This window comes from Salvelinus fontinalis, chromosome 13, assembly GCF_029448725.1.
Source record: "Salvelinus fontinalis isolate EN_2023a chromosome 13, ASM2944872v1, whole genome shotgun sequence".
Classification (NCBI taxonomy): domain Eukaryota; kingdom Metazoa; phylum Chordata; class Actinopteri; order Salmoniformes; family Salmonidae; genus Salvelinus; species Salvelinus fontinalis.
The window spans coordinates 15,369,108-15,380,354 of NC_074677.1; the positions used below are offsets into that span (position 1 = coordinate 15,369,108).

The 11,247-nt window shown below is 46.7% G+C and overlaps 1 protein-coding gene across 1 annotated transcript; it reads left to right on the top strand.

The window, feature by feature from the left end:
* Positions 1-859: 859 nt before the first annotated feature.
* Positions 860-9,764, top strand: kcnj1b (potassium inwardly rectifying channel subfamily J member 1b). The gene is given in 5 exon segments (XM_055941851.1): positions 860-876; positions 1,634-2,010; positions 7,206-7,211; positions 8,997-9,624; positions 9,626-9,764. Coding segments are annotated over 5 exon segments (1,167 nt in total).
* The last annotated feature ends 1,483 nt before the right edge of the window (positions 9,765-11,247 follow it).

The window sequence follows — 11,247 nt, forward strand, 5'->3', positions numbered from 1 at the left end:
TCTAGGGCATTTCTCAGTAATAGTTCTTTAAACCAAAGAAACAGGTGCGTGTGGTCAGATTAAATAGTTGAGTAAATCTGTGAACTGAGGTTACGTGCCCCAATTTTATGAAAATGAAAGTGTTTTGAACATGTATTTAAACACAGATCTAAAAATTGACATCAAAATGATATAAGACAGTACCATACACTTGATGGTACAGCTACAATCATAGGAAACAAGCGTTGGATTGAATAGGGTCCCTAAAACCATTGATACTGCACCTTCCTAGAAGCATCTGCTGTATTTAAAGAACAATTGAGAAGAAAATACATCAATGAGTCATGTCTTTGTATTTTTTTCTCCCTATTTCATTGACTAATGGTTTCAGTTGAAAATAAAACCAGCATGGATGCTGCAGTGGTCACGTTGTCCCATCTTCAATAGGTGCACCTTCTGCCTGTCATAGTTATTGTGTGCTTTCTGGCAAACTGTGCGGCGACTGAATCCAGAATATTCCATTTCTGGAATTGAGGCTTCACATATGGTGGTGGTGGCGACCATGTGCAATGGGCCACCATGTCAGGTAGAGCCACAGCCAACCACGACACCCTGGCTGGGGATGGAGTGAGTGGCTGTACTAGGGACTCCGGAGGAGTGTGGTGGGGTGTTGACAGGGGTCTAGTAAGGCTAAAATAGTGATGCACTGTCAGAACATTCCAAACTGCCTCTCTTGTCTGTCTGTTTGAGGGCTGTGTACACCATGTCATGTGACTGGGATTAGGACATTTCACTGTAGATTAAAACCTTTGCAACGCCTTCATGGCAACTTGCTCAGAGAAGGAGTTCCCGAATTGATCCTGTCTCTGCAGTTTGGCCCATGGTTTCACTTAGCAGGTATGTGAAGTGTATTTTCCACTGTTTAGATAGACAGACCAACAGTGTGACAGTGATCTATTTCTTTAGTGCTATTGACATTTTTATAAGTGCAAAGTTTTGTGTGAATGTTTGCTGAATAGGAAATTGTGAAAAAAGGCTGTTGTCTTTTTAAGGGCAGAAATAGTGTTGCCTCATTGAGTTTTATTAGAGGACGAGTGACTTATGTTGAACGGTTACTTGGGGAGAGGTTGCCATAGTTATTTAAGACAGAGATCGTAAAGTGCAAGGGCATCACTATTGTCTGGTTTCCCTTCAGTGGAACTGCTGCCAGGGATTTGTTTAGTCAATTACATAACAGGGGAACAATGAGAACCACAAATGTACTCATGCCACTTTGTAGGGTGGGTAACTGTGAAATATCAAATGTAACTTTGATCAACTATTTAATCTCCTAAGGCACAAAATGTTGTGTTTTATCTCCTGTATCTAAGGCAAATAAAATATGTCCTGTTACGGGAAGAAACATTTGTGGAATATCAAAGACACATTTCAAATCTATTGCTGACGAGCTGTTTTATGAACAAGGTTAGTGAACAATATAAATGGGGGATGAGTTTTTTCAAAAGATTATCTGATTATCTATCTATATTCATTTTAATGAGGTTCATTTTGTATAACCAAATAAAACTAGTCTGCCAGCTAATTGACCACTTTGTGGTTCCTCCATTGCGGTTTATCCTGGCCTTACACAATTGTTATTGTTTTTTCCCCAAAGCTCCAGGATGTTTCAGTTCGTCCAGAGGCCCATCCATGACTACCTGACAGAGAGCAGAATCCGCCGGATCCGGTTGGTGACCAAAGATGGCCGCTGCAACATTGAGTTTGGCAACATCAAGTACCACAACCACTTTGCTTTCCTGTTGGACTTCTTTACGACGATTGTGGAGATCCACTGTTATTTCGTCCTCCTCCTCTTCATTGCCTCCTTCACAGTCAGCTGGTTCATCTTCAGCCTTCTATGGCACTGGATCGCCAAGAGGAATGGGGATCTAATTGAACAGAACTTCACAGCCAGCCATGCCCACTGTATAGTCAATGTTAATGATCTCACCACGGCTTTCCTGTACTCCTTAGAGACCGAGACCACCATTGGTTATCTTCTTAAGGCTGAGATCGGCTGAGATCCCGTTAACGGGATCCACTTGACAACAGCCATTGAAAGTGCAGGGCGCCAAATTCAAACAACAGAAATCTCATCATTAAAATTCTTCAAACATACAAGTATTTTACACCATTTTAAAGATAAACTTGTTCTTAATCCCACCACAGTGTCCGATTTCAAAAAGGCTTTACGACGAAAGCACACCATCTGATTATGTTAGGTCAGTACCTAGTCACAGAAAAACAGCCATTTTTCTAGCCAAAGAGAGGAGTCACAAAAAGCAGAAATAGAGCTAAAATGAGTCACTAACCTTTGATGATCTTCATCAGATGACACTCATAGGACTTCATCTTACACAATACATGTATGTTTTGTTCGATAAAGTTCATATTTACATCCCAAAATCGTAGTTTACATTGGCGTGTTATGTTCAGTAATGTTTTGCCTCCAAAACATCCGCGGATTTTGCAGAGCCACATCAATTTACAGAAATACTCATAATAAACATTGATAAAAGATACAAGTGTTACACATGGATCTTTAGATAAACTTCTCCTTAATGCAACCACTGTGTCAGATTTCGAAAAAGCACACCATGCAATAATCTGAGTACGGCGCTCAGACACAAAAACAAGCCATACAGGTACCCGCCATGTTGTGGAGTCAACAGAAGTCAGAAATATCATTATAAATATTCACTTACCTTTGATGATCTTCATCAGAATGCACTCCCAGGAATCCCAGTTCGACAATAAATGTTTGTTTTGTTCGATAAAGTCCATAATTTATGTCCAAATACCTCCTTTTTGTTCACGTTTAGTTAAAAAAATCCAAATTCATGACGCGCAGGCCAGACGAAAAGTAAAAAAAATCCATTACAGTTTGTAGAAACATGTCAAACGATGTATAGAATCAATATTTAGGATGTTTTTAACATAAATCTTCAATAATGTTTCAACCGGAGAATTCCTTTGTCTGACGACCCTGCCTCACACAGGAAGCGGCGCAGGTCCTAATCCAGGCACTTGTCATCTCCCGTCTGGATTACTGCAACTCGCTGTTGGCTGGGCTCCCTGCCTGTGCCATTAAACCCCTACAACTCATCCAGAACGCCGCAGCCCGTCTGGTGTTCAACCTTCCCAAGTTCTCTCACGTCACCCCGCTCCTCCGCTCTCTCCACTGGCTTCCAGTTGAAGCTCGCATCCGCTACAAGACCATGGTGCTTGCCTACGGAGCTGTGAGGGGAACGGCACCTCAGTACCTTCAGGCTCTGATCAGGCCCTACACCCAAACAAGGGCACTGCGTTCATCCACCTCTGGCCTGCTCGCCTCCCTACCACTGAGGAAGTACAGTTCCCGCTCAGCCCAGTCAAAACTGTTCGCTGCTCTGGCACCCCAATGGTGGAACAAACTCCCTCACGACGCCAGGACAGCGGAGTCAATCACCACCTTCCGGAGACACCTGAAACCCCACCTCTTCAAGGAATACCTAGGATAAAGCAATCCTTCTGCCCCCCCCCCCCCCCCTTAAAAGATCTAGATGCACTATTGTAAAGTGGCTGTTCCACTGGATGTCATAAGGTGAATGCACCAATTTGTAAGTCGCTCTGGATAAGAGCGTCTGCTAAATGACTTAAATGTAAAAATGTAATGTTTCGAAACGAAAAGGAACACAGCTATCTTTCACGGGGGCGCGCCTGATTGAGCTCATGGCACTCTGCCAGACACCTGGTTGAAACAGCTCTCATTCCCTCATCCTTCACAGTTTTTTTTTTTTTTTAATTTTTATTTCACCTTTATTTAACCAGGTAGGCTAGTTGAGAACAAGTTCTCATTTGCAACTGCGACCTGGCCAAGATAAAGCATAGCAGTGTGAACAGACAACAACACAGAGTTACACATGGAGTAAACAATAAACAAGTCAATAACATGGTAGAAAAAAGAGAATCTATATACAATGTGTGCAAAAGGCATGAGGTAGGCAATAAATCGAGTAATTACAATTTAGCAGATTAACACTGGAGTGATAAATCATCAGATGATCATGTGCAAGAAGAGATACTGGTGTGCAAAAGAGCAGAAAAGTAAATAAATAAAAGCAGTATGGGGGGTGAGGTAGGTAAATTGGGTGGGTAGTTTACAGATGGACTATGTACAGCTGCAGCGATCGGTTAGCTGCTCGGATAGCAGATTTTTAAAGTTGTTGAGGGAGATAAAAGTCTCCAACTTCAGAGATTTTTGCAATTCGTTCCAGTCGCAGGCAGCAGAGAACTGGAAGGAAAGGCGTCCAAATGAGGTTTTGGCTTTAGGGATGATCAGTGAGATACACCTGCTGGAGCGCGTGCTACGGGTGGGTGTAGCCATCGTGACCAGTGAACTGAGATAAGGCGGCACTTTACCTAGCATAGCCTTGTAGATGACCTGGAGCCAGTGGGTCTGACGACGAACATGTAGCGAGGGCCAGCCGACTAGGGCATACAGGTCGCAGTGGTGGGTCGTATAAGGTGCTTTAGTAACAAAACGGATGGCACTGTGATAGACTGCATCCAGTTTGCTGAGTAGAGTATTGGAAGCTATTTTGTAGATGACATCGCCGAAGTCGAGGATCGGTAGGATAGTCAGTTTTACTAGGGTAAGTTTGGCGGCGTGAGTGAAGGAGGCTTTGTTGCGGAATAGAAAGCCGACTCTAGATTTGATTTTGGATTGGAGATGTTTGATATGAGTCTGGAAGGAGAGTTTGCAGTCTAGCCAGACACCTAGGTACTTATAGATGTCCACATATTCTAGGTCGGAACCGTCCAGGGTGGTGATGCTAGTCGGGCGTGCGGGTGCAGGCAGCGAACGGTTGAAAAGCATGCATTTGGTTTTACTAGCGTTTAAGAGCAGTTGGAGGCCACGGAAGGAGTGTTGTATGGCATTGAAGCTCGTTTGGAGGTTAGATAGCACAGTGTCCAAGGAAGGGCCGGAAGTGTACAGAATGGTGTCGTCTGCATAGAGGTGGATCAGGGAATCGCCCGCAGCAAGAGCAACATCATTGATGTATACAGAGAAAAGAGTCGGCCCGAGAATTGAACCCTGTGGTACCCCCATAGAGACTGCCAGAGGACCGGACAACATGCCCTCCGATTTGACACACTGAACTCTGTCTGCAAAGTAGTTGGTGAACCAGGCGAGGCAGTCATTAGAAAAACCGAGGCTACTGAGTCTGCCGATAAGAATATGGTGATTGACAGAGTCGAAAGCCTTGGCCAGGTCGATGAAGACGGCTGCACAGTAATGTCTTTTATCGATGGCGGTTATGACATCGTTTAGTACCTTGAGCGTGGCTGAGGTGCACCCGTGACCGGCTCGGAAACCAGATTGCACAGCGGAGAAAGTACGGTGGGATTCGAGATGGTCAGTGATCTGTTTGTTGACTTGGCTTTCGAAGACCTTAGATAGGCAGGGCAGGATGGATATAGGTCTGTAACAGTTTGGGTCCAGGGTGTCTCCCCCTTTGAAGAGGGGGATGACCGCGGCAGCTTTCCAATCCTTGGGGATCTCAGATGATACGAAGGAGAGGTTGAACAGGCTGGTAATAGGGGGTGCGACAATGGCGGCGGACAGTTTCAGAAATAGGGGGTCCAGATTGTCAAGCACAGCTGATTTGTATGGGTCCAGGTTTTCCAGCTCTTTCAGAACATCTGCTATCTGGATATGGGTAAAGGAGAAGCTGGGGAGGCTTGGGCGAGTAGCAGCGGGGGGGTAGGGGCTGTTAGCCAAGGTTGGAGTCGCCAGGTGGAAGGCATGGCCAGCCATTGAGAAATGTTTGTTGAAGTTTTCGATTATCATGGACTTATCAGTGGTGACCATGTTACCTAGCCTCAGTGAAGTGGGCAGCTGGGAGGAGGTGCTCTTGTTTTCCATGGACTTTACAGTATCCCAGAACTTTTTGGAGTTAGAGCTACAGGATGCAAATTTCTGCTTGAAAAAGCTGGCCTTTGCTTTCCTGACTGACTGCGTGTATTGGTTCCTGACTTCCCTGAACAGTTGCATATCGCGGGGGCTCTTCGATGCTATTGCAGTTCGCCACAGGATGTTTTTGTGCTGGTCGAGGGCAGTCAGGTCTGGAGTGAACCAAGGGCTAGATCTGTTCTTGGTTCTGCATTTTTTGAACGGAGCATGCTTGTCTAATATGGTGAGGAAGTAACTTTTAAAGAATGACCAGGCATCCTCAACTGACGGGATGAGGTCAATATCCTTCCAGGGTACCCGGGCGAGGTCGATTAGAAAGGCCTGCTTGCAGAAGTGTTTTAGGGAGCGTTTGACAGTGATGAGGGGTGGTCGTTTGGCCGCGGACCCGTGGCGGATACAGGCAATGAGGCAGTGATCGCTGAGATCTTGATTAAAGACAGCAGAGGTGTATTTGGAGGGCAAGTTGGTCAGGATAATGTCTATTAGGGTGCCCATGTTTACGGATTTAGGGTTGTACCTGGTGGGTTCCTTGATGATTTGTGTGAGATTGAGGGCATCAAGCTTAGATTGTAGGACTGCCGGGGTGTTAAGCATATCCCAGTTTAGGTCACCTAACAGAACAAACTCTGAAGCTAGATGGGGAGCGATCAATTCACAGATGGTGTCCAGGGCACAGCTGGGAGCTGAGGGGGGTCGGTAGCAGGCGGCAACAGTGAGAGACTTATTTCTGGAGAGATTAATTTTTAAAATTAGAAGTTCGAACTGTTTGGGCATAGACCTGGAAAGTATGACATAACTTTGCAGGCTATCTCTGCAGTAGATTGCAACTCCTCCTTTGGCAGTTCTATCTTGACGGAAAGTGTTATAGTTGGGTATGGAAATCTCAGAATTTTTGGTGGCCTTCCTAAGCCAGGATTCGGACACTGCGAGGACATCAGGGTTGGCAGAGTGTGCTAAAGCGGTGAGTAAGGCAAACTTAGGGAGGGGGCTTCTGATGTTGACATGCATGAGGCCAAGGCTTTTTCGATCACATAAGTCAACAAATGAGGGTGACTGGGGACATGCAGGGCCTGGGTTTACCTCCACATCACCCGAGGAACAGAGGAGTAGCAGGATGAGGGTGCGGCTAAAGGCTATCAAAACTGGTCGCCTAGAGCGTTGGGGACAAGGAATAAAAGGAGCAGATTTATGGGCGTGGTAGAATAGATTCTGGGCATAATGTGCAGACCAGGGTATGGTGGGGCACGGGTACAGCGGAGGCAAGCCCAGGCACTGGGTGATGATAAGAGAGGTTGTATCTCTGGACATGCTGGTCTCAATGGGTGAGGTCACCGCATGTGTGGGGGGTGGGACAAAGGAGGTATCAGAGGTACGGAGAGTGGAACTACGGGGTCCATTGCAAACCAAAACAATGATAACTAGCCTGAACAACAGTATGCAAGGCATATTGATATTTGAGGGAGACATGCAGTAAGGCGTAAAGTGATTGCAGGTCTTGATTGGGAGAGCTAGCTAAAACAACAGGTGATATAACAGCAGCTAGTCAGCTAACACAGCAACAGTAGGTAAAAATGGCGACGGCTAGGCAGAGAGGGTCGGATTAACTACACACAGATCCTGAGTTAAAGCACAGAGCCGACAGATAAAACACAAATAAACGGAATGGAGTACCGTGAATTAATGGACAGTCAAGCAGGCATCAGCTATGTAGCCAAGTGATCATAGTGTCCAGGGGGCAGCCGTAGATGGGGCAGTGAGGCCTCCACTAAACTAGCCCGCGGCGTTTAAAGTTAGTAGCCCGGGGGGTGGTCTGCTCAGACGGAGGGGGTCTGCTCAGACGGAGGCCGGTTGAGGGCACATCGGATGGGCTATTCGTCTGCAGACCAGACGTGGTCGTGTCGACAGAGAATCCAAGCCGGATGGCGATGGCGAAAGAGAGGTTGTCTGTTCAGATAGCAGCCGATATGCTCAAGACAGCTAACGATTAGCGTGCCGCAGTTAGCATATGGGCGTTCAGGTTACGTCGCGATGGAGGGGCCAGTTGAATAACTCCCTCGGGCAGATAACGTCGGTATCCCAGTCGTGAAGGCCCGGTGGGGCTCCGCATCGGCAGTAAACGGGTCCGGATAGGTGATTGTAGCCCAGGAGTGGCTGATGGAACTCTTCAGCTGGCTAGCTCCGGGATAATTGGTGTTTGCTCCGGAATTGATGTTAGCCAATAGTCACTCGGATAGCAGCTGGTTAGCTGCAAGATCCAGGTGTAAATGTCCAGAGCTTGCGGTAAAAATCCGGGGATATGGAGAGAAAAAAGGTCTGGTATGCTCTGGTCTGAGTTGCGTTGTACAAAACTGGCAATAGTTTTCCGAGCTAAAGGATAGCTGATGAGCGCTAGCTGTGGTTAGCTGAACTACTAACGTTAGCTTGTGAGCTGGCTAACTTCTGGCTAGCTTCTGTTGTTGATTTCGGATACGAGGTGAATAATACCTTTGAGGAAAAAAAAACAGATCCGCACCACATTTGGTGAGGTGGGTTGCAGGAGAGTGTTTTGAAGTTGTTTTTTAAGAAGAAAAAAATATATATAAAAAGAAATGCGAAGAAAAATATATAAAATATATATACACGGGACAGGACGAGGACAAAGGACATCTGACTGCTACGCCATCTTGGAATCGAGGAAGTAGAAGTAGAAGCCTGAAACAAGGTTCTAAAGACTGTTGACATCTAGTGGAAGCCTTAGGAAGTGCAATATAACCTCAGACACTCTATATTGGATAGGCAAACCTACAAACCTCAGATTTCCCACTTCCTGGTTGGATTTCTTCTCAGGTTTTTGCCAGCCATATGAGTTCTGTTATACTCACAGACATAATTCAAACAGTTTTAGAAACTTCATAGTGTTTTCTATCCAAATCTACTAATAACATGCATATCTTAGCTTCTGGGCCTGAGTAGCAGGCAGTTTACTCTGGGCACCTTATTCATCCAAGCTACTCAATACTGCCCCCAGCCATAAGAAGTTAAGGTGTACGGGCACTCACCGGGCACTGCCCTGGCACCGTGGCCATCATCGTCATCCAATCCCTTATTGGGGTCTTTATCAACTGCTTCATGTGTGGTGTGATCCTGGCCAAGATCTCCCTTCCCAAAAAGAGGGCAAAGACATTGACTTTCAGTGATACAGCAGTCATCTGCCTGAACAAGGGCCGCCTGTGCCTGGTGATTCGAGTGGCCAACCTCCGTAAGACCTTACTCATCGGGAGCCAAATCTACGGCAAGCTGCTTAGGACAACTGTCACGCCGGACAGCGAAAATATAATTCTGGACCAGGTAGGCATCGACTTTGCAGTGGACGCTGGCAAGGACAACCTGTTTTTTGTCTGTCTGTTGACATTGTACCATGTCATTGACAAGGCCAGTCCATTCTACGACATGACAGCAGACACCCTCCAGCAGCAGAACTTTGAGCTGGTGGTCTTTCTGGACGGGACGGCCGAGTCCACCAGCTACGCCTGCCAGGTACGGACGTCCTTCATCCCCCAGGAGGTCCAGTGGGGATAGAGCTTCCTGCCCATTATCTCCCGCAACAAGATGGGCAAGTACCGCGCAGACTTTTCCAACTTCTCCAGAACCGTGCCGATGACTACCCCACACCGTCCACTACTTTCAGAGTAATTTAGGCCAATGCAACAGCAACAATAACCAAAACAACCACCACAAGAAGCTGGGTATTGACAACCCAGGATTCAAGGTGATGGACATTCAAGACACAATGGATGTCACAAAAATGTGAGCTGGAGGAAATGTTTCAGTGTAAACCACAGACAGACAGCAGCCCCCAGGATGTGGGACATGGGTCAGGGAGAAAAATGTGGGTTAAACTCTTGTTTATGAAAGTAGTCAGGTCCTCTCTATAGATTGTCAATCCGGAAGGCAAATTTTGTGGTCAGGGGCTCATACTGAGTCATAGACGATGAGCAGGTAGCCACGGTAGGAGCTAAGGTGTTGGTAAAAACAGCTCATTACAATAAATCAAATGTATTTATAAAGTCCTTCTTACATCATCTGATGTCACAAAGTGCTGTACAGAAACCCAGCCTAAACCACACACAGCAAGCAATGCAGGTGTAGAAGCACAGTGGCTAGGAAGAACTCCCTAGAAAGGCCAGAACCTAGGAAAAAACCTAGAGAGGAACCAGGCTATGAGGGGTGGCCAGTCCTCTTCTGGCTGTGCCGGGTGGAGATTATAACAGAACATGGCCAAGATGTTCAAATGTTCATAGATGACCAGTAGGGTCAAATAATAATAATAACAGTGGTTGTAGAGGGTGCAACAGGTCAACACCTCAAGTTGGCTTTTCATAGCCGATCATCCAGAGTATCTCTACTGCCCCTGCTGTCTCTAGAGAGTTGAAAACAGATCAGGGGTCCATACCCGCAGGCAGAACAGTTGAAACTGGAGCAGCAGCACAACCAGGTGGACTGGGGACAGCAAGGAGTCATCAGGCCAGATAGTCCTGAGGCATGGTGCTAGAGAGAGAGAGAGAGAGAGAGAGAGAGAGAGAGAGAGAGAGAGAGAGAGAGAGAGAGAAGAGAGAAGAGAGAAGAGAGAAGAGAGAGAAAGAGAGAGAGAGAGAGAGAGAGAGAGAGAGAATTTAAATTCACACAGGACACTGGATAAGACAGGAGAAATAGTCCAGATATAACAGACTGACCCAAGCCCCACGACACACAAACTATTGCAGCATAAATAATGGAGGCTGAGACAGGAGGGGTCGGGAGACACTGTGGCCCCGTCCGACGATACCCCCAGACAGGGCCAAACAGGCAGGGTATAACCCCACCCACTTTGCCGAAGCACAGCCCCCACATCACTAGAGGGATATCTTCAAACCACCAACTTACTATCCTGAGACAAGGCTGAGTATAGCCCACGTATATCTCCCTTACGGCACGAACCCAAGGGGGTGTGCCAACCCGGACAGGAAGATCACGTCAATGACTCAACCCACTCAAGTGACGCACCCCTCCTAGGGACGGCATGGAAGAGCACCAGTAAACCAGTGACTCAGCCCCTGTAATAGGGTTTGAGGCAGAGAATCCCAGTGGAGAGAGGGGAACCAGCCAGGCAGAGACAGCTCCAGTACCTTTCGTTCACCTTCACACTACTGGGCCAGACTACACTCAATCATAGGACCTACTGAAGAGATGAGTCTTCAATAAAGACTTAAAGGTTGAGACCGAGTCTGCGTCTCTCACATGAATGCCAGACGGCA